This window comes from Triturus cristatus, chromosome 1_2, assembly GCF_964204655.1.
Source record: "Triturus cristatus chromosome 1_2, aTriCri1.1, whole genome shotgun sequence".
In the NCBI taxonomy this organism is placed as follows: Eukaryota; Metazoa; Chordata; class Amphibia; order Caudata; family Salamandridae; genus Triturus; species Triturus cristatus.
The window spans coordinates 591,726,778-591,751,516 of NC_140580.1; the positions used below are offsets into that span (position 1 = coordinate 591,726,778).

General features: G+C 45.7%; 1 protein-coding gene across 1 annotated transcript in view; it reads right to left on the reverse strand.

Annotated features, from left to right (window-relative positions):
- Nucleotides 1–24,739, reverse strand: part of CFAP43 (cilia and flagella associated protein 43) — a 638,428-nt gene that overhangs the window by 594,532 nt on the left and 19,157 nt on the right. The window contains exon 2 of the mRNA XM_085607024.1: nt 11,941–12,194. Within this exon, the coding sequence (XP_085463150.1) occupies nt 11,941–12,194 (254 nt within the window). The remainder of the gene's footprint in view (nt 1–11,940; nt 12,195–24,739) is intronic.

Here is a 24,739-nt window from a genome sequence, read left to right on the forward strand (position 1 = left end):
TCATACAAATAAACAATAATAACTTAATCATGCATCCATTCACTCTTCTAGAGCATCATAAAACGGTGTGCATGCGGCCTCTTTCAATATATTTATCCGTCTTTGTCTCAAAGACCGAAATACTCCGATCACCTATCCTTTTCCATATAGAATTAAGTTGTCTGCTGCACCATAACTTTCTATCTGACTCAATGTGGCTTCCTACAATCAAAGTTGTGAGGTACCTTTAGAGTGAACAAAATTGCCTCATAGGTCCTGTTTTCCTTATTATTATTAGCACCATTAATTAATAACTGTATATGTTCTGAGACATGCTGAGACCTGTGAGTAAGCCGGTCGCCGTGTGTAAGGTTCGGCATAGCAATAGCCTACTTTCCAAGATCTTGTCTTATATTTTATAGTCCCCATTTAGAATTCAGAAAAGGCAGTAGGACATCTCAACCAGATCAGCCCCCCCCCCCCCTTTAGGGAGGGAGATTATTTGACCTTCACTTGTTGCAGTGGGCAATCTGCCTCCCTCTAATGCCTCATTGTACAGCGCAGTCAGCTTGGGTGCCTTGTTGGTAAGTAAAAGTAGCCTACAACACCAGGAGTACCTGGCACCTTGCAATGGGCACGGGATGACAGTGCTTCTCTGACGTATTAGTTTGAAACTGATTAGTCTAGCATGGCCCTCTTCTGCGTTTTGAGACAGGGTAGCGGGAGTCTGTGTGTTTCCTTCTCAGTGTGCCGTGAATCTGTTGTTCTATATGCTGCACAGCACTCTATTAATTGTCTCTTGGGAATGGTGCAGCCCCTCCCTTGCCACCGCATCCCCCAGTCTTTGATTCCAGTCCAGAGTTGACTGCTACTGTCTGACCCACCTAGCTATACTAAGAGCCTGTCTGTCTTGTGTCCTTCAGCATGCTGTGTGAGATGTGTAGCTGAGGCACCTCTATCTCTCAACCAGCGTGGCATGTGTCTCCATCGCCTCTGTACCAACTTTAGACTCACCTGTTACTGCTTCACTCTCTAGCTTTTTGATTTTGGAGTCTAGATCCACAAGCTGACAGGCAATTCAAGGCCTAGCCTCCATGGTGGTCCAAATACAGTGACCTCTCCTCTCAGTTAGAAGCAAGGAGGCTGACCTCTCATTCGCCTTATAAAACCCAATGAGCTTGCTCAATAAAGAGCGAAAAGTGGGGTCTTCTAGTGTAGAGCTTTGGAGTCGCCACATTGTGATGTGTGTGTGTCTTCTCCCCCAGTTGATAGTCATGGTCTGCAGGTTGTGGTCGGATATAGTCTGTGCTAAATATTCAGTCTGTCTACATCTGCAACCAATCCCCTTGTGCTCGCAATATGGCCTAGTCTGAAGCGAATATTGTGTACAGAGGAATAAACAGAATAGTTGTTTACAATGGGGTGCCAGCATCTCCATATGTCCAACACGGTCCATTGATTCAAATAAAAGCCGGTGAATGTGTAGTGCGGTAACAGCGATCCAGATATACATCCTGGACCCCACTGAAATCTCCTCCCAATAACATGGAATGCTGTGGCCAGTTAGCCAATAAGGGAGATCGAGCTGTACAGTACTACGACTGGCGAAAACTAGGGGCATTTAGCCTCCCCAGAACATTTGGCTTATCGTCCAACCGACTCCCACTATAATATATCTGGCATTCCTGTCAATGAATTGTTTGGTGACCTCGACGGGGACCCCAGGACATATCTGAATCAGGACCCCTCTGCCGTAGGAGAAAGCCGTGGCCACCACCCATCCCGACACATGGCCTGCAATCTTGTGCCCTCCCTCTCTGTCAGGTGTCTCTTGCAGTAAAGCCACATGAGTGTCCCTACGCCTAACAAAGGAGTTCATCTTACATTGTTTGGCTGCTGTGGACATTCCTCTAAAAAATTTTATACATGGTATTCCCCTTCTCTAGGAGAGTAGGATCTGCTTCTTATCGTTACCCCCAGTTTTTGCTGAGGTTTCACAGTTTTCGACTTAGACTGGCTGGGATCCTGCTATCCAGGACCCCAGCCTAGCTGCTTTCTCCTCTAACTTGATTGCATGTACTTTAGGTACACTCCAGATTGGATTCTGGGGTACCCTTATAAGTCCCTAGTATATGGTATACTACGTACCTAGGGCATAGGTACCCCAGAGGCCTCTCCGGGGCTGCAGCATGTATTATGCCACCCCTGGGAGATCATTCAAAATGACACAACAGGTCTGCTACAGCAGCCCGTGTAAGGTGGTGCATGCACCCCTTACTTAGATATAGGTTCACTATATCTACTCCATATCACTGCACATATAAACCTATCAGTCACCCCTATGCAAGGCCTTATCAATCCTGAAGGTAGGGTGCTGGGTTTTATGTGAGAGGGTGCACCTGCATGAGCAGCGCCCCTCTGCAGCCTTCGGAACCTATATTCCGGGGTTGTTTGTGATGCAGCCAACCGTATATAATAAGTGCATTATAACCGCGCGGTAAATGCTAACTTTAAAAAGGCTGCATGGAAACATGTTGTGTTTGGTGTGAAACACCTCGGAATCATACCTCCACACCAGTAACTGGTGTGGGAGGTATGATTCCACACTACTAGAGGGAGACATATGACAACACTGGTACACCCGGTACCAACTTCACAGACCCTGGCATCACAAAATGGATGCTGCCAGCCACAGACACGAGTCTGCCCTCCTGCTGCTGGACGAACCTACGGCAGGGGACAGCTGGACAATAGGTTTCCTGTCACAGGGTGGTGTGACCACCTCCCAGACAGGCTTTAGTGTATTGGGGCTCTGTGGGTGCACTCAGAGTGCTTTGATGTCTGCACTGGGGGCACATTTGGTGTCCCTGTGCATAGTCCAGCTCAAACCGGTTGGAGGAGTCATTTGCTCCTGCACTGGCACGAAACTGGACAAAGGACATGGGTGAAGCCACCCCTCTGTCCTGACCCTCCCATAGGTGGGTCCCCATAGTTTGTCCCACCCCTTCCTTGGGTATAAAGAGGGAACCCCTAGTTACAGCACTTGGGATTTACCTTGACAAACTCTGCTACAGAAACCAAGTACTTCGACTATCCACAGTACGTTGGATGATTGAAGAATCTCCCTTGGAGTAAAGGAGTTACTCCCCTGCAAGGCAGGCACCTTAAACGCATCCGACCGGTTTGCATCTATGTAGCTCCTGAAGGACTCTGAAGATTTCTGCAACACAGAGGTTGATCCGTGCTCTCAGCAATTCTGAGATATGCATCCCTCGTGGGGACCGTGCAACCCGAACCCCTGGGCACCGTGTACATTTGCAGCAGCATATGCTTATTGGTGATCCCTGAGGCTGTGCTTTGGGCTACTTGTAGTCCAGACCCCGAGGAGTATTTCCACTGAAGATTGCCGGCCTACACTTCACTAGTGTTCCGTGGGCTGGTATTTTGTGATTCAGCTCAAGGCCCCTTCGCGATCCCTGGTCCGTCAACCTGTGGGTCCCTGAGAAGGGAACTTTAACTTTCAGTGAGCTTTCCTGGTTGCTCCAGATGTGCCCTGACTCTTCATCGCTTGGGGAGTCCCCAGGACCTTGCTGGTCCACACCGAAGCATCTTTTGTCTGACCGTGTGGGTTGCAGTTGCCAAGGCTTGTTGGTGTTCAATCCAGACACTGACACCCCAGCACTCGACATCCTTCGTGGGACAGCTCACCACCGGACTTTGGTCATCGTCGCATTCTCCTGGTCCCCGTGGCTGCAGAGCAAAGCTTCACCTCTTCTCACCTGAAACACCTGACATTGGTGGGCATTCGTCTATCGTGCCGCTGGTCACTTTGAAGTGACCCAGACTCTGACCTCTCTGCTTTCAGGTTCTTTTCAGCTCCGATCCAGGCTTGGATCACACCGGACACTTCTTATCTTCCCGGCAGCAGCACTTCTTCACATCACGCCATTGAAATCAACTAGCGCTTCCGGCACCACTTGACCCCTATGCACCCGGCTCTCCTGGGATAGGTAACACGAGTACCTCAGTACTCTCAAGGGTGCTGGCCTTAGAACCTTCTATGTTCCAAAGGGTTTGATGAAGTCCTCTCCTAAGTGTACTTAATCTTTAAAATTTCCAAACGCGACTTTCCCATAGAGGTGTACGGAGCACGCGTCTGTGTTCTCACACTGCACCCCTCCTCCGTGGGTCCCCTGTGTCACTACTTTGGGTGGTTCCTTGGGGTCCCAGTGATTCTACGTGGAACTGTGTCTAGTCAAGTTGTGGTTGTTATACCACTTTCTTAGTATATGGTTTAGTCTCCCCCTAGAGCCCACTGTGTATTGTGCTATTTACTGTTGTTTTCGTGCTTTAATAGTGTGAGCCTTTGTCTCTAATCTCATAAGGAGGTTAGTAGAGAGTGTTTAGTAATAAATACATATATTTTAGATATACCTTGTGTGGTTCATTTGGTCATTCAGGAGGTTATAATCTGGTAAACCAAGCTGCTTTACATTTCTTTGAGACTTAGCCTGAAGGCTGCTCTCCATAGCTACCACTAGGATAGCTTTCAATAAAGGTTGTCTTTAACCTAATCATCAATAAGGGTTGTTTGGACTGGTGCAAGGTGCCCATTATCAATAGTGGACAGCATATACCAGGCCAACTTCTCACACCATCCCTTCAAGTTCCCTTGAAGGGATGCCCAACCTCCACCTGCGCATACATCACCCTGAGAGGCCTACATCAACTTTCAGGGGATAAACCCAACATTTCACCACCCAGTCAAACAAAATCTGTAACTAACTTACAAACTGGGTGCAATCACTGCACGTGTCCCCAATAGGGAACATATGTATATCAAGGGAGTGCCTGGTGAACAGCAACTGGGACCTATGAGGGCCAGTACTTCAGTACTCCACAAACATGCTCGGCCATAAGCCCAGTCATTTAATATTAGCACATGAGCCCAGGAACCAGAACTGTACAATAGACACTTGTTTATCCATGTTGCATGAGTTATCTCACCCCCACCTGCCTGTATAAGGCATATTTGCATTTCTGTGTAGATTACATTGACTCCAAATCTGTGTTCTGGCATATCTCAGAGTAATCTGTAGGCGAAGGCGGTTGTGGAGGGTTCCCTGAGACTAACATTGCAAGGACCACCTTGTGCTGCTCTAACTGTACCAGTAGGTAGTCTCAATGATTCGAGTATCACAGGAGGTCGTTGGCTGTCTGCAGAGTAACTCTGTGCGCTGCCCCCAGAAGCACCAGTATAACTGCTAGACTCAGAGAGAGAGGGAGGGAGAGTGTGTGTGTGTGCCATCTGAAGCATATTCTTCAGGCCCTTGCTAATAGGACGCCATTACTACTTGTAGTTTGCTGGTCGTTCTGCACCTTAGTGGGAGATGGCAATATCATCACCCGCTCCCCTTTGTAGTGTTCTACATCAGTGCTGTCACAAAGGAAGAGGCCGATCAGCATCAATCCGCACACCCACCTCCTTCAATGACGCAAGCTGTTCTGCCCAGTCCCACACGGCTCTGTGAAAAACAGGGTTCACTGGCTCAATATATATATATTTTTTTTAACTTTGGCCAGAAAGAGGAGAGCGTCCATCAGACCCATAATTCTCAGCTTCCTCTTGGTCGCTGTAAAACTCGCCCTTCAATGCTGAACCACCAAGGTGTAGTCCAGGAATATCATAACTTTTAAGTTGTCAAGGGAAAATCATCCCTTGTTCTTGGTTCTCTGCAAAATAGTGCATCTATCACAGAAGTTCAGGAGCTTGGCCACATTGGATCTAGGGGGAGCTCCTCAGAGGCGTCCCTGCGAGGGAGGACTCGATCAACCATGTAGTGTTGTTTCCCTCTGCTCCCTCCAGCATCACTATAATGAGGAGGTTGTTCCAATGGGCCCTACCCTTCTTATATTTAGCCCTCCCTTACAAGAAGCAAAATTTGTCAGTGGTTTCCCGTAATTGCTTCTGCAGGTCTATGGATCGGGGTTGGAGCTCATGAACCGTAGTTCCATGTGGAAGACCCTAACTGACAGTTTATGCTGAACATCTTGTAGAAGTCTGAGATATGTGACCACTGCATCCACTTTCACTTCCAGCATTGTCCTCATCTCAAGCAGGTCTAAAAAATTTCTTCAGTTTTCCGATGTCACAAGTATGCACATGTGATCCCCCTCCTACTCACTCCTGCTGCTGAGAGTTCAATGGCAGCTTGCTGTGATTCCTCAAGGGGTCTTGACTGCAAGCCTGCCTCACTTAACAGCTGGCCAAGACCATTCTCGGTGCAACCCAATCTTAAGGCCAAAGTTGAGGCACAAGCAACTGGTCGTGGTCACAAGCTTCACAGCGCAGAAGGGTAATGATACTCAGCCAGCACCCATCTCTCACACAGCCCTTCTTCAGGCTTTACCCTTGGGGAGAGTGCCCCATTCATTCAGCCCCCCCAAGGGAAGGGAGGAGGCTTCCAGTCTCAAGTTACCTCCCTGCTCCACCTAGGTCAACCACTCCCTCCAAAATCATCTGGAATACAGCAGAGGCACAGCCGCCAACACCACAGGCCACAGCCATCACGCCGCTGCTCTCCAGCAATAGCTCCCAAGGCACGCCACTAACTGTTGCTCATTGCCCCCTGTGTCCACCTGCAGGGGCGAGACCAACTAATCCAGGCCAGGTCCAGGGTGGAGCCTTATTCTAGAGCGCAAGGCTCATCCTCAACCATGGCACCGCCCAGTCTGTCTTCTAGCGGGTCAGCAGGTGATGTTTGTGGAGGAAGGAAGCGGGGCACCCCCAGGCATGTCCCGCTCTTCCCACCGAATTTATGAGCCTGCGCCCCGAGTTCAGAGAGCGCCCCCTACACCCCACTCCCACATATACATGCCACAGTCATCTCTGTCTGGTCCAGGATCAATGCACAGAGCAATTCTGGGGGCAGGGCTCCTCTTCAAACATGGCAGTCACTCAATCACCCTTCCACTGGATCGGCAAGAAATGTGTGCCTGAGATGGGATCGAGGTACCCCCACGCTCATCCTATTGAGGTCATGGGGGTCTCTAAGATCACAGAGCTTGAGGATGGAAAGATGGATGAATGTAATTATTACAGTGAAGGATGGATGATGAATGGGCTGTTGGCTGGTTAAAGAATATACATAAATTGGTGCCTTAGGGCACATTTATGTGGCTTATGGGCCGGGCACGGAAATGGCAACTTGCATATCAAGATATGTGGATTCTGGCATGACAGCAATGCCAGAATATTTACACTTCTACTGTTTGTATACCAGAGTAATGTAGATTACAGAAATGGTGAATTAACAGTAGGGCATTGTAGATTCAGGAATATCATTGGTAATGATAAAGGACAATGTGACTGCCTGTATGGCAATGGTTATTTCATAACGGGGCTATATGGATCCTGCATGTTGCAACAGTGAGGAATATTGCAATTGCATCCCTGTGATATCTGCATACCGAACATTACAGTGCGTGCAGCACAGAGATTTTGACAGACTTAACATTTAAAGCATCACTGCTGGAAATGATGTACTAGCACATAATTAAATTTAGTGCGGTTTCCCTTGGCATAGGATTATCAATGGACATTTTCCTGCGGAACATACTGTATCCAATATATACTGTTTTTCTTGTGGTACAAACATTTAGCTGAGGGGCACACATTTTTGTGTCTGGCACAGAATCTTTACACAGTCCTAAAACATTATTTTTTGCTATGGATAAATATTGCTCGAGGCTACTGTAAGATACTTTCAATTACTTGAATAGGTCAGTGGGGGGGGGGGCGCTCTAGAGCTACTGATAATCATATGATTTATCCAATATCATTGAACATTGTGTGGTAAGATGTACCACGGATGTTATGATGCTTAAACTTGCTATTAAGGCAGACGCCCTCTCTATCCTCTGGCTCATTGCTGCTTTGCTTGGGAATTTTTTTTATATTTGTTTTATGTGTTCTGATGCCCCCGTTCAGTTTTAACTTGTTTTATTCTAGTCCTTGCACATTGCTTATTTGCACTTTAATCGAGTACTTCTACTCGCTCAGACGCTCCCCTACCGCTCAGCTGCCCCTCCCCGGTCCACCACAGGTTGCGTCCCATTTGAGTGGAGGGAGATAAGGCAACTTCCGGTTTGAGGGAGGTTGGTGGTCTAGTGGCCGCAACCCCCTCTATAAAACCGGATGCTCTGTACAACGCGCAGCGGACGCGCCGGCAGCACGCCAAAGGCAAGCTTGTCTGCATCCGTCCGCGCCCTGACGTCGCCCCGAGCCAGGAACCCTGCTCGTTCCACTCCTGACCTCGCTCATTTCCCAGGTTTATCCTACTCTAGAAAGGAATTACCGAGCATAAGGAAAAGGAGAGCCTCACCGCCCACATGCTGGCATCCCGCCCAGGACGCTGCTCAGACCCTGCCTACACCTGAAGGTCCTTTCTCCTGTATTAACTGCCAGTTTCAGTGTAACATGATCAATATTGCTCCTATAACTATAACTCCTGGATATCGAATCCATATTTATCCCCTCCACATCCCCACGGTTGATATCCTGCCTCTTTTAGAACCTAGAAGGCCTCCTAACAGCCTCAATTTAAGCTGGAAAGGCATCTTAAGCAATGTCAGATCCCTCCCTAAGCACGCTACAGAGGTGTGGGATCTTCTTAATACCGACAACTCAGACTTAGGGTTCCTGACCGAGACATTGCTCAAGCCTAATTCAACTCCTGCCATCACCCTTGCTCTGCCCATGGGCTATAGGGCTTAAGAATGGATAGACAAATTAAAGTGGGGGGAGGGATTGCTATTATGTACAAAGACGGTATATCTGTCTCTACACTTGAGCAACGCTGCAATGCAAACATTGAAATTCTTGTCTTCCGCACTGGCTTTCACCCACAACTTAGTTGGAAAGGTGCCTTAGTGTATCGACCCCCAGGCCCTCTGGCAGACTTCTCTCTCCAGCTCACGGAAATAATAGCTTCCCATCTAATGTCGAGTAATACATTTTTATTGCTTGGTGATTTCACGTTCACAGTGAATGCATCACTAACCCTGATACGCCACCGTTTTTAGCAGACCGTGCTCTTTTAGGGTTAACTACGCTCAATGACGGCCCGACACACACTGCTGGTCATACTCTTGATATCATCTTTACCAATGCATCTAGCATCTCATGCACACCCCCTCAGACATTGACAAGGACAGACCAAGCCTCTATTGAATTCAATATTCAAGGTCCCGGAGCGGCTGCTGCTCGGCTCCTAACTACCCACTGGGTCAGTAGACAATGGCATAAGATATCTCCGCACATTTTCCACGCTACTTTCTCGGCATCCTGGGAAGCTGAACCATCTAATACAGAGGAGGATCTAGCCCAGTTCAACTCAGCTGTCAAAAGTGCCATTGATTTGCTTGCACCCCTTAAATCATTACCTAAATCAGCCAGGCGCCCTCAAACAGCCTGATTTACCCCTGAGCTCCATGCCGAAAAACGTCAGTACAAACATCTGGAGAGACGTTGGCGCAGGTCCCAGGAGGCGAGGGACATAGACTGCTTTAAGAGAGCCCTCTCTACTTATCATAAAAAGATTAAGGGAGCACGGAAAGTTTTTATTACCTCACAGTTAGCAAAGGCAGAGAACGCCCCCAAAACTCTATTCCAGATACTAAAATCTTTTACAAACCCTAAGGCATGTGACAACCCTGAGACCCCATCCCAAGCTCTCTGTGATGATATTGCCCAGTATTTCTCCAGAAAATAGATCTCATCTATGACAAGATCTCCCTCTCTGGGAGCCAGCAACCAGTTGCTTTGCCCCCTGATTCATCAGCATCTGCTAATGCACAATTGCTGGAGCGCTTTCCCCCTATATCCGTCAAGGAGGTGGAAGCCTTACTGCACAAAGTAAAATCGGGCTCCCCCCTAGACTTCATTCCAGCTAAAGTAGTCACCTCCCTCTCCAAACAACTGTCCGCGCATATAGGCACTATTGTCAACCTCTCTATGAGAGAGGGCTACCTTCCCCGGGAATGGAAGGCGGCACAGGTCATCCCTATTCGGAAGAACTCCAAGGTCCCTATGGAAGAGCTTCCCAATCTCCGCCCCATCTCATTACTACCTCACTTGAGCAAAGTATTGGAAAAATATATCAATAATCAGCTGACTAACCATGTCGAAAATACAGGCAGTTTGGATCCTTCCCAATCTGTTTCAGGCCCAAATACAGCATGGAGTCTGCCCTGTTGGAGGTCACAGATAACATCAGGATGACCTTAGAAAGTGGCCATTCAACAATTCTCGTGCTGTTAGACCTCACTGCCGCTTTTGACATGGTATCCCACCAGGTTTTGCTCAGGAGATTGGCAGAGATTGGACTAGGAGGTCCTGCTCTCCAGTGGACGACGAGCTGCCTGTCCTCCCGTTCCCAGACCGTTAATCTTGGCCCTTTTCAGTCGAAACCGATGGAACTGACCAAGGGAGTTCCCCAGGGCTCTTGTTTGAGCCCTACTCTGTTTTAATATCTACATTGCTCCCTTGGCCAACCTCCTCAGATCCTGTGGCTTCACGCCCATTTCATATTCTAATGACACCCAGCTTCTCTTTTCATCTAAAATATCTGACTTATTGGTTCAGGCCCCATTCTCTGCGGGAATGACCGCCATCGCGAATTGGATGAAGAGCAATTTTCTCCAACTAAACGCAGGGAAGACGGAGATCATGCTCTTCGGAGACGCACCATTGCTGAGGTCACTAGATTGGTGGCTGGTATCTCTTGGCACACCCCCCTAAAGCCCTTTGTTAAAAACCTGGGCATCCACCTTGATCGTGCCTTGTCCTTGAAAGAGCACGCTGCTCGCACCGCCGGATCCTGCTTCTATGTCCTGGGCCTGTTACATCGAGTTTTCCCCCTCCTCCCGGATTCCACTTGTAAAACTCTTATTCAGGCTATGGTTATGAGCCGGCTGGGCAATTGCAACGCTCTCCTAGTCTCAGCCAAGGAGTCCTCATTCAGCAGATTGCAGGTGGTCCAGAACACTGCAGCACACCTCGTTGTGTATGCCCTCCAAGAACTGCCTCCCTCCCCCTTCTTCAACGTCTCCATTGGCTTCCTGTCTGCAAACGAGTGATATTCAAAGTTTGCTGTATTGTACACAAGGTTTTGCATAACAAAGGTCCTCTCTACATCTCATCGAAACTCAAGCCTTACACCCCTTCTAGGACCCTCAGGTCAGTAAACAGAGTGCTCCATTTAGTACCCCGGATCAGGAAAACTAGGCTAGGCAGGCAATCCTTTTCCTAATGAGCTCCCCTCCACTAGAATCAGCTCCCCATTCACGTTAGACGATGCCCCGACTATTTGCGTTTCAGGAAACTTCTCAAGACCGCTCTATTCTAACATTGCCGTCAGCCTGTCTAGCAGCACAGTCCAAAGCGTTGAGATACCCCTTCGGGGGTGATTCAAGCGCTATATAAAACTTACAAATAAATAAACAAATAAAATAAGCGCAGGTGCAATGTGAAGCTGGCATTGACATTTTTCCAAAGGCTGCTTTCCCCATTAAAGAAGATCCTCACCCCCAACTTCTTCAATAAATGTCAGTGAATAATTGTTCATGTCGGTTTTTATTTTATGTACAGTCACTATTGGGGGTGTCTCTCACATCTGGTACCCACTTGCTCTATATGTGAACCTGGAAACTAAAGAAGAAGCATTGTGGAGCCTATAAAAATAGAAAAATACATAAGCTGCGCTTCAGCAGGGACTCTTGCTAGAATCATGTTCTCACTGTGCACTACGCTCAGGGTATTAGTATACAACATAAACAATTTGGGTATTTCCATGAGAAGATAAAAACAAACAACCTGCCTAGGAGAAGGGGCATGCAACACCCACCATTTCACATGCCATCAGCTCCTGGTAACAAATGGTAAGGAATGTTGCCGCTTACCTGTCAGTTCTGCCCTTTTGACAAACCCTGGAAAGGTGTACACGAAGATCGAAGGATTGAGCCTCTGATTTGAAAAGGCAACCACCTCGGTGGACTGATTAGCAGCAAAGGCCCCAATGCTCCCGCTCATGCACTGCAGCACTGAGCGGGCCTTTGTTTCGAGGTCAGTGAAGAGGATGTAGTTTCCACAGGGAAAGCAAATAGTCTGGTTGTTCACAAAGGAAATATTCTGCTTATTGATGCCCTGCACCCACCTGAACAAAACAAAAAAGACAAAATGCACAGTAAAAAGTTGTGTATAAGAACAGTAAGAAAACCAACAGGAGCAAATGCAACAAACGACGCCAAAATATACAATATCTAGGGAATGCAATATTTACATGGAATATTATCACATACTGCCCACTTGTAGTGGAATGTGGGGTCAAATCCTCTAACTTCTAGGATGAGTGGTAACATTTGTAACAACACTTATGAGAAAAATTCAATTTTACAAATGCTGCTTTTACGAATTAAAGCGTACTAAAATAATTTTTCTTGATTTTTTGGGATGGGGCCAGTATACGTGTTAATGTTTTAGCCACGTAACTAGTAGCAAAGAGAGATGTATTTAAGACATATAGCAGGGACAGCTGAAAAAAGTGATCATCATCTGAGGCACTTCACTCACAGTCCTCCATATATGTTTCTCCTCTGATGCAACTTCCTCTTTCCTTTGTTTCTAGGTCTTTGAACCAGAAATGATCACAACTAGACTAGTCTCAGGGAAACAAACCTCAACTTTGTCAGTCCTCATTTGGCAAAAATGTAACATCCTTCTCCAAACTATTCATTCAATTCCATCCATCCCTGTACCCCTCGCTTTTTAGCCCCATTTGCCCCCTGGCGTAGCCTTGGTTCCTGGAAAAGAACACAACATATTACCAGTGCTTTAAATGGGGAAAAAAAAGAGCAGGTACTCATCAGATCGAGCTGGGGGCGTGGCAAGGAGGCGGGGCTAGAGGCAGGACTAAGGGTGAGTCTAATGAAAAACATTTGAAGGGCTTAAGAATTTTTGAATGATGACAAATTGCTTCCCTCTGCAATTTATTGTTGATGCCCTTGCATGTATTAAGTTGTACTAGTTGACAGACTATTGAAAGGTAACTATCACGTTTTCCTTTTTGTCAGAGGCACCTGTATATTAAACAAAACATTAAAAGGTGCAGAGACTTGTTTTACTGATAATTAATTAAAGGAAAAAAGACTACATCCTAAAATGCAACTCTGACTTGCATCGGGTGAAAGGAAGCCATCAGTTGTCATGCTAGTGATCCTGGGAGAAGAAAGTTATCTGGGTTACAGAGCAATAATATTTCACCCTTTCATTCACTTTCAGATACTGTGCCACCCAGCAAAATCTAGTCCAAAATTCTGAGGGGCTAGTAAAGGGATGGAGGCACATATAACCATGTACATATGACCACAGTGTCACTGATGATGGTGGTCAGCAGGCCTGCTGTAGCCACGGTTTCTGATATGGGAGGCACCCTGTACCCACATGTGTTTGATGCTCAAAGCTTCCCTTAGGCCTGCTCCTTCACCTCAAGGCTTGGCTTCCTCACTTGGGTGCTTTGGGTTCCCTGGTGCTCTCACTCCTACTACGTGGCTCACTTTTTTCATGAATACCAGATACAGCCAGCTGTTGTGTCAACTGGTGATGACCAGTCTGGTGCACCTCATAGCGCAGTAGAACCCTACAGATTTCTAAGCTGCTGTAGTGGAAATTGGGAGGGGCATTGGGAGGGGCAGACATTTGGCACTTCTCGTTCATATCTCTGTACTGCTCACAGCCGCACACTTATGGATGCCTCCACAGCATTGCGGCAGGAAACACATGCCTGTGATTCCCCGGCTAACCATGATTCTTCCTTCTTTTGACTTCTCTGCCTGATCCCTCCGTCCAGTGCGGGGATATGTGTCTTGGGATGTAGTAGTGTGGGTGGTTCTTAAGCTCCCTGCCTGGCCTGAGGGGTCTAGCCCTCTGGCCACATCTGAAATGACAACTACATTCTTGGGACAATATTTACAGTAGTCTGTGTACGACTTTGCCAATTCACTAATTTTACATGGATGGAAATCCATTTTCATATTATACTTTTGTCACAACACACTAGTGGCACTCTGTGGGTGCAGAACTCCCAAGCTGGAGTGCTGGGTGTGCATCCAGAAGAAGGCAGCAAATGAAAGATAAACCACACCTAAAATAGATGGTTTTACTTTATTTAGCTGAAAACTGCAGTTATTTTCCCCAGAAAGTTATGTGAATTTGCATCAGTTCGCTATAAAAGGAGGTGAAGGGCTGGCTGTAAGTGTCCCTCCCCGAAGGCAGAGAGTCTTTGACATGCAGAAATAAAACAGAATTTACCCATTTGTGATTATTGTAGGATGTCAGTAACATTCACTGTTTGGGGAATCTAGTAATTTCTGCATCTGTGGCAGGTAACTGGATATGGGCCTGTCCCAGTATGGTAAGAGCTCTGCCTCCAGACATCCTTCCTTCCAGATGTCGGTGTCAATCGAAGCCCTGGTCCTCACCCACCTGAATGGAGGCAACTCTCTGCCCATTAGCCTCCTTAACAATATTCAGAAACCCATAAAAACACCTTAACCACTGTAACACTTCCCATCAAGGGCTTGTAGAAGTTGGCCAAATCCACCCACACTGAAGGTATTGTATTGTATTGTAATTGCATTTATATAGCGCTTACTACCCCTGACGAGGCGTTGAAGCGCTTTTTCGGCGAGTAGCGCACTACTCCGGAACCCAAGAAGGATTAGTGTTGAATTAGTATAGTGAAAATCTGAAAGTGATTTGAGTGGTGGATAGGTTAGTCAGTTATTTGGATTCAGAAGGATAGCAGAGAGATAGAAGAGGGAAAAAGGTTTGCATTTATATAGCGCTTGTTACCCCTGTTGAAGCGCTTTTGTTTCGAGAGTAGCACTTATCGGGTTTAAACAACAAAGAAATACCAAAAAGTGTGACTGAGCATGTGTATGACAGCAAAAAAACGTACTTGACAATCTGGAATAGGCCTCGTTTCTGAGAAATGCTTGATATCAGACACAAGCATTCTGGAAACAATTCAAAGTGTGATCTTACATCATAGAAATGAATGAGAAACGTTCACCAAGCCATGGGATGTCATGTCTTAGTCGTGTTTGAATGCTTATATTGTTAATACATTCAGTGTTTTCTGGTAAATGCGCATTTTTAACTCGGTGCACATTATTCTTCCACTTCCAGTGTGCCCTAGTAAGGTCTATACTGTGTTTAAGTATTTTGATAAATCCATTCTTTCCCCAAGTATGCGATCTGAATTCTTATGATTGTTTGCTGAGCCTTTCATTGTTTAACTTTGTTACAAAAAAATGAGTCACATTATGGTAAACTTTATATTAGCTGCAAAAAAAAAAAAAAAAACCACGACTTAAAAATACCACTGTCCCCTCAAAATTATTTTTCTATTCAGCAGCCGCCCCCACTTTAGATAACACTCTTTTGGATGACGAGATACTCTCCAACCTCTACCCTCTTATGTCCCTAGCCCTTACTTACTTAGCCCCATGTCCCCTCCGATGCCCCATTTGTCTCTTTACATTTTGTCTTTTTTCAGGTGGTCACGCCACCTTTCATCTTAAATGTCCCCTTGTTCATCTCATCAAATTCCTCCTCTTGCTTTTCTGGGATACCCCTCCCCCATTTAAAATATCAGTCTCTGCCACTGTAGCTGTCGCTCTGTCCTCACACAACAGGCCCCTTCCACCGACCTGTGTCATTCTCGAAAGCCTTGGCTTTCTTGGGACACCTACCCACTCCGACTCCCATCAGATGATCCCCATCTCATCCATCAGGTGCTTTATTTTAAACCCACTGCTGCCCCACGCTCGCAGTGTATTCTCAAATATCTTTGCTTGCCCCTTTCTTCTTTTTCAGATAACCCCTCGATTTATTTAGCTGATGCTATCCTCTCCGTCTTTTTCGCACAGAAGAAAGGGAAAGCCAGAGCAAATTGGGATTTTTAAAGAGCTTCCCTTTCTTCCCACCGCATAGCTTCCTGGCGGGGGGGGGGGGGGGGGGGAGGTCACACCTGAGGCACAACTAGAGTCAAATTTCATGTGGGGTGGGGGGGTCTGATTCTTCTAGCAAAAGGTAGAGTGGAGGTGCAGGGGCTCTAAGGGGTGAAAAACATCAGAGCCTCGTTAACGAGCAAAAGGTCTTTTAAAGACCTGTGAAGTACTCGGGTGCGGCTGTGTTTGTACCCGGGGAAACTGTCTCATCCCGGGCTGCAACACACGAGGGGGGGTGCGAAGGCCTTTGAGTCCAATGGGCGTTGCGCGCCTGGGTCACACGTTGCTCTGCTTTGGCGCCATGGCGTCACTGCTCTCCTTGTGAAATCACCAATATGTGAGCATGCGCCGCAGTGTAGAAATGCGATGCATGCTCACATGACTTTGTGTGACAGTGAGTACCGGTACTCTATTTAATAACAGAGAAGTGCCGGTACTCTTGGAGGGGGAAAAATAAGTGCCGGTACTCAGTACCGGTGAGTACCGGCCCATTTAAAGCACTGCATATTACTTATCAAGAAACCGATGCTCTGTCTTTCACTGCAGCATCTGATCAGCCTAAGGTTAAAGAGACCTTCCTACAGGGCTTTAAGTGGAATGAAAAAACGAGGGGGTGTCTCTCAAAGGGGCGTGGTCATTGTAATTAAGGGCGTGGCTTAAAATCAAGTCGCTAAAAATCTGTGCTTAGTGTAGATATATGATATGGTACAACAAGTAACATCATATCTACAACAAGCCAGGACTATTGGCTTTGTCAATGGTTGTTAGTTGCATAAGATAAATAAGCAGCAACTATGACTTGTATATAATAATATTGAAAAAGCTTCCACTTAAAGCCCTGGTGACACCATCACAATTTTTCTGTGCCTGAATTTAAAAAAGAGAAGGGAAATCCAGAGAGATAAGGACTCTCTTTAAAGGACTTCCCTTCACCTACAACGCTCACCTGGCATGACGTCATGCTGTAACTTCTTCACGAGTGAGTAGTGAGCAGGGGGAGCAGCGCACATCGATGTGCCTGCTGTCACTACAGTCTGGAAAAAAATGGACCGCCTGTGCTAGGGCACAAAATAGAGCCCGATAGAGACCAGTTTCGAGGCCTTCTTGAAAAACTGCCGGTGCTCAGCACCGGTGAGACCAGGCCCACTTAAAGCCCTGCCTTCCTACCACATGCGGTTGCAGTGTATGACTGGACTCACCCGTGGGGATATTGCTGGGAGTCCCCTGGAGCTCCATGCCACCTCACATAAGGCTTCCTGTGCACTTAGCATAGTTAGTACAAGTCTCCAGAGCCTGTATGTCCCTGCCCATGCATGAGTAACAAGCTGGGGCAAAGGTGTTGACTCATTTACGTGGGAATTCAAATGAGGGAATGCTCCGATAGATAAAGTTGGTACAAAAGTTGCCCATGCACTTGTTATTATGAAGGGGCCAGACAAATGCCTGACGCCCCTTCTGTACTACAGAAGTGTTGCTGGCACAAATAAATGGTACAAACGTCTGTTGCACCCATGGAGAACATCTTTAATAAGACAAAGGGATGACTTCCAGTGACAAGTACACATTGTTTAAACTTATCTGGGCTGACAAACTACATTTTTCTATAAGGTCTTGCAAGAAATGTATTGCCTTTTTCTTTAAATTCATGAACAGAACTAGGCAATTAAATGACATGCCAAAGTCTCTATTGAATCTAAGGTATCCCATTCATAATAGATAAGTCTCACACGGCTCAATAATATCTCCCTTGTTATTTAACATTTATGTAGACTATGTACCGATGCATTACAAAACATGGACACCTAATTCTACAAGTATATTAATGATACTCTTCAAATTAACCTCAACAGAAAAATATATTAACTCTGTAGGAAAATGCCTCTTTTTGTATGATCACCCATCCTTTTGGACTAATTCTCCTGGTTTTCTGACTCTGTGCACTGTGACTCTGCTAATCAGACCCCAGTGCATGACTCTCACCCCTAAAACATGTTTAAATTGGATATAACCTAATTGGTAGATATTACCTCCGTATAAGTCCCAAATATATGGAACAAAATGTTCTCAGGACCTGTAAGTAAAATGTCACTAGTGGATTGCAGCACATATTGTGCTATAACTAGAGTGACAGTGCAAACATGACTACCGGCCGACCCCTGTAGTCTGTGCAGGTCTGACTTGCTAAAGTAAGCCCATTGAAAGGTCCAGAACCCTCCTTTTAATTGTTAATAAATCACCACTAAGGAGTTCTTAATGCTGTATGAGGCAGGGTGCATAGTATTTCAAAGGAGGACCTGTCGATGTTTATTATAAAACATGTCTTTACAGGGACATGGCCTCACCAGCCATTTTAGCTGTAGCACGGTTAGTGGTTACAGAGGAAAGAATTGGGATATACTATTTAAATTAAATGTTATCTCCCCTTAGGAAACATCTACAAAAGTCATTATTTGACTTTTTCAACTATTTATTACAAGCCCAATTCCCTGGTAAAGTTGATAGTTCATTTATAAAAAGTACTTTTTAAAAGTAATTGTTTAACGCCTAAAGTCTCTAGAAGCCCATTTTCCGACTGTCACCCAGGAGTTGAAAAAAACATTTGAGGAAGTGTGAACTTGCTACCAGCGCTGAAACAAAGTCCTTGAGTATAGGGAGGTGTTCTGCTCCTCTGACAGGATGACCATCTGGGCAGTGCCCAGGAACCTAATTAACTTCAAAGAGGACTATCCTATCACAGACAGATGTAGCAAACACCTGGGCCTGTCTCCTTTGTATCTCTAGTCAGCTAGGCACCAATCCTATTGGGAGAGGCGCTGTCCCCAGAACCAGGGGTGGCTGCTTCCCAAGAGCATCAGGGCCACGCCCCCTTGTGATTGATGCTAATGAAAGAGACAACAATTTTGCCATGCACAAAAATGTTACTACTTTCTGCTGCGTGTGAGTTCCTGAAACAGACTTTCAGCGTCAGTGTTTCTCTCCAAGTCTGGGTGCATATAACTGACTGACGCATCGTCTATTGTGGAGGGCAGTGGCACCCCTTGCAGTTGCCCATTTCACTGCAGCAGGAACGATTGCCTTCAATTTTAATCATACCTCAGGTGCAAAACGCCACAGCCGGCCGTTAAAATAGGAGGCAGGCGCAGGCTCTCTTTTCTACTCCTCTGATACACCCTTTTCTCTCGAGTCACAGGATGGGGCTGGATTTGTGACAGCAGTAACACTCACTTAAAATGAGGGCTGGCACTTTCTAAATAGCTTCTTCCTCTGCACATGTTTTTCAGCTTGTACCTCCCAACTATGTCATAACATTCTAGCCAGCTGTGCAGAGGAAGAGCTAAGGACTGCAAGGTGAGTTGCGTTTGTGTGCATTTGTGAGGCATTTCTAGCTTGCAAGAGCAAAAAAGAAATGCATTTTTCTATTTTATTGCATGGTGTGCCAAAGATTCCCTTTGTGTGTTATTAGAGAATTCATTTTAATGTTGAGATCTCTAGTGAAGTTCCACTGTTAATTATCTGAAACCGTCTGCTGCCAAGACACACAACAACTCAAATATAGTTTGAGTTTTAATCATTTGAATTGTGTCTTAAGAAGAAGGGCAGTGGAATGTTTAGGGCCAAAATGAACTCCGCATGCGATACAGTGCTGTTTCTACTTAGACAAATACTTTGTTTAATTAGTGAGACTTTGCTAAAGGAAAGCAACGTGGCTCTTCTATGCAAGCAATCCTTATACGGAATCCGGACCTACTGTGCACTTCGGAGTAGTTCATTTCATGATTTTGTTAGAATGAGATGTGTACCTTTTAAATGCACTCTCATCCAACAACAGTAGATCAGCAATACATTCTGGATTCACAATGCCACTGACAAGGTTCTGCATGTGCCAGGGATGCTTGCTTTCTTGCTGGCCATGCTGTGTGTGTTACATTTTGGGTGATATTACCCGTGCCAAACATTCTGTGTGTGATTGATGGATGATGTTCTGTGTCACTAAAACTCATGCAGCCTGCACTGTTTCTGTGTGTCATGCACTCTTTCACTGCTGCTACGTTTGCTGAGCATACGTGCATACGTAGTGCAATTCGTAAGGCTTTTACGAACGCAGAAACCCAAGACGATGACGGGAGCACTCTCCTTTCCGGACTTGTTTTTATCTATACTCTGCTGAAATTGCACTACGTACCTGATTGAGATATACTTTAGGACAATGGCCCGAATACTGGAGGATACGTATGATTCATATACTTTTTAGGCCCATATGGGACCACATACAGTTCTTACCTGGTTTGTGGTGAAACTGCTGTCAAAGATATAGTTCTTGCCCTGAGGAAGTCAGTGGGTGAATTCTCCCAAGACATTTGGGGCCATATGTAGGTAAATTACATTTACCGATTCTTAAATACCGAATTTTACCGATTCGGTATTTATGAATCGGTAAATGTAATGTAGGTAAATTATTACCGATTCGGTAAATGTCGGCATTTTAGAATCGGTATTTACCGAATCGGTAATGGCAACTGGCTTCCCATTCATTCCTATGGGCCTGGAGGCCCATAGGAATGAATGGGAAGCCAGTTGTCATTACCGATTCGGTAAATACCGAATCGGTAATGGGGGAGGCATCATCATGGGTGGCAGGGTGTCACATTGACACCCTGTTGCACCCCTGATTCGTCCACGTGTGCACATGTGGCGCACATACATGCCCTAAGGGCATGTATGTCTGCCACATTGCACACTTCAAATTGCACAAAAATGCTTTTTTACAGGTTTTCGTCATTTACCATCAACTTTTAGTTGGTGGTAAATAACGAATCCCCACACCAACGAGACACTCCCCCTACATCTCATTTCAGGATTCGGTATTTACCGAATCGGTAAATTACCGAATCCTGAATTGTGCCCCCTACATAGCAAAAGCCAAAATACCGGTCGGTAACGGTATATTCACCGAAAATCGGCCGTTACCGACCGGTATTTGGCTTCCTACATATGGCCCTGAGTGATGTCATTTATACCAACCCAATTGCTGTTAAATCAACTGTATAGCTCTGATAAAGATTAAGAAGAAGAGAAGAAAATAAAAAGAAGAAACTTTTCACTTGAGAATACCTTGGATATGGACATTTATTTGATATGGCTTACCTATGAATTTCTATTGGTGTTTTGCTCTGGAACGATATTTTGTTTATTGTTTACCCTCTATGTCCTTTGGCCACAGAGGTTCTTTTGGGACGTGGGTGGCCGTTCCTTTTTGTTCCCTAGAGCATGTTTCGATAGAATTTGTCCCTTACTACGAAATATTGGTTCTGCGCAAGGGGTAACCTAGCCACGCTTCGGAGTCTATCTTATTCTTAAAACAGTTTGTCGGGATGAGTCCCTTATCAGCCCCTCCTATACAATCTAGGCTTGTTTGATAGACTCGCTCAGAAGTTGTGATGAGTTACGCCACACCACTTACAAAGTTCACCAGCCACCACTGCCCAGAACCAGTTTTGAGTGAACACAGGGGAGTGGATACTTATTTGTTTGTACACATCACTATGGTGGGCACAGGAGCTCTGCACAGGGAAAGGAAGGTTCTGCCATATTGAATTTTTATTTAGAGGGGCACTTTAGGATTGTTTGCAGTAGGGCATACAGGAACTGCTACAAAAGTGAGTAGGGATACCCTTGCAAACCTTTCCCTATGAGTTAGGAAGGGGCCAGGAGTCAACCCCACCTACAGGTTATTGCCAGGCATAAATGTGGTAAACTTAGGCACTCTTGTCAGAACACTACTAGACCTGTGGAAGGCAGAAGATAGACTGCACCTGCTATTGAGAGCCCTTAGGTGCTGGGCCTGCTTTCATTGGGACCCAGGTCATAAAAGTGGACTCCAAGATTCAATTGGCTGACCTCTTGTTAAACTACAGGGACACAACAATCTGCTAGCTCACCTTATCCTGAATAGGCTAAGTGACCATTTCCAACTGGACCTGCCCTGGACGCTGCTTGTGACTTCAGCTGCAGCGAGTCTTGACCTCTTCCTCCCGTAAGTGCTGTTCCTGTGGTCCTGGGTCACGTGGCTGTGTTAAAGTGTTCTCCTCCTAACATCCTGGAAAAACCTTTGACTTAGTAACTTTCTACAACATTTTACCTGGAGACTGGGACAACCTGCTCAGCAGATCCAACCAGGGTGCATCACCTCCGGGTCTGACTTCGTCATAGCTTCTGCTACGTTCTTCTCTCGATGCCAGAATCCACTGCGCCTGAGCACTCTTCAGGTTCAATCCGCAGCCTCATCAGCCCTGCCGCGGAAGGAGATCTGATTGACATTGACGACCTCCAGGGTATGAAAACTTTAACTTCTCTCACCTAAAACTAACAGCTTCATCCAGACGCTGGAATCTGTCAATGTTGGGACATTTGCCTTGATGCCAACCCCAATGCCTGCTTCACTGAAGGTTCTCGATGATGGGAGGTAACTTTTCCACTTGGACAAATCTGATCCCTGCATCCAATGCGCGCCCCATCTAGGCCAACCTTAACTTATGCCTAGGTATGGATCAAGAGCAACCAGATGACCACAATTGGCATATAATGCTTTTGGGTACTATTTTTATTTAAAGCTTTATTAATTCATATCTCAGGTTTTCCTTCTTGGATTTTTGTCATTTTGGTGTTGTTTTGTTTATTAAATTATTCTCTTTTTTATAAATTGGAGTTTTTATTGTGTTTTGTTTTTTACTATTTAACCATGTTGCCAAATTTATTATAGATTTTCACCTTATAGCTGCACATACAAAACAGTACAAAGACTAAACAAAAAAAATACAACCTTCAAAAGCATACAAATAAAAATCAGAAAGGATTTACAAATAACAGTGATACATCTGTGTTAAATCACACAAAAACTACATTAAGGTTCATTCTAGTGCCTAATTCAGAATTCATAAAACTCTTCTTCAGTCAACCGCATAATTAAAATCCATTTACAAAGCAGGAACTAGATTCAGACTTGTGTTTGTTCTTTTCTCGAATTAAACTGAGCAGACCATGTGTAGGAAGTGACTCTGCACACAATCTCAATATCAACTATCATATATACCAAACCAATTCCATCTTGAGCAAGCAATTTTTGTACAAAAAAGCAGGAAATGTGATATTGTGTCCTTGCCCCCTAAAGTACATGTGCAATCGTGAGACAGACAGGTCTACAGCCCATTTAGACCTATAAAATCAATAAGTAAAAATTCCTCACCTGAACTTTACATATAAAGTACGTTTCTGTTATGGTTGTAGCAAGTATAGATATGAAACTTGGTTATAGAAATAATAATCAAAATCGTTGGCAGTTAGAGGGTTCATATTTCAGCTAGCGACAGTGATTTTCAGATGCCAGTGTGCCTCCTTAACAGCTGCAGTGCTATCACCATTTATTTGACTGGGGTCCCACCGGAGATGTTCCAAACCTATATCATTAAGTACTTTACTTACATGCTTCTCCCAGCTATGGATTTTTATGTGTAATTAAGCTAATACTTCCATGGCAAATTGTAAATACACAATTTCCAAGTGGTTTCTGTTAAGTTGAATCCAATACACAACTTGTCTTAAGGCGTCTAAATCTGATGCAGGTCGTATACCCAGCTCTGCTCATAGAGAGAGGAGTCAAGTCCGAGGACCCAATTTTAGAAAGGAACGTAGAAAATTGTTTTCAACTAGTTGCGGGCCCCTAGCTTTGTTATAACCCCAAATAATGGCTCCAAAGAGAGCTATCACAACTTCTTTCTGTCTAAAAACCTTCAAAACAGCATTTAGGAGGTGGCTACCTATCCTTTTGGCAAATCTAAGAACGGCATTGCACCATGATCTAAACCGAATTATAGATTTCTCTGGGTAGGCTGCCAACTGACTGAGCGATGAAAACGCAAGCCAAGACTGTCCAACTGATCAACCTTTTCTAGCAATTCCCCATCGATCTTGAAAGGTCTCTTTACTTGCATGCCTGTTTTCAACACCATGGCCTTAGTTTTCTTCACGTTAATAGAAATATTATGCTCTGCAGAAACCATGAAATTTGTCACTTGTTGGAAGGCGGACCCCGAGGAGTCGGCGAGACCACCAAGGGGGGCCCTCACACTGTACGAAGTAGCCGAGCGCTGCCGAGAAGTCTCCTGAGAGATCCTTCTCCTATCACGTACTAGCACAGTAACACCACCACACAGGACTCAAGGAGGTTGTCTCAAGACAAGCAATTCTTTATCAGCAATAAAAAGGTTACGAGGTCAATATTTACACGAAGGGATCGAGGGATCCACCAAAAGTCTCAGTGTCTCTTTGGAAGGGTAGGGGTAGCGGGACAGTCCTCGGCAGGAGTGCGGTACGAGGGTACCTGGGGCCCAGTTCTTATCCTCAAGCTGGAGGACCTCCGGATCTCGGAGGGGTCAAGCCGCGACGGCGTCAGCAGGGCCCTGGCGGACAGTTCGTGGAGAGCCGCGATCCAATCAGCAGGGCTCTCAAGATGGTTTCTGCTCAGCTCGAGCCGCGACGTCGTCAGCAGGGCTCCGAGGGAGGTTTCAGCGAGGTTGGGCCGCGACAGCGTCAGCAGGGCTCCGATGTTCCAGGTGGCTTCAAAGTGTAAACAAGAAGGAGCCGCGACGCAGTCAGCAGGGCTCGTGATGGTTCCGACAAGAGTTCTTCTCCG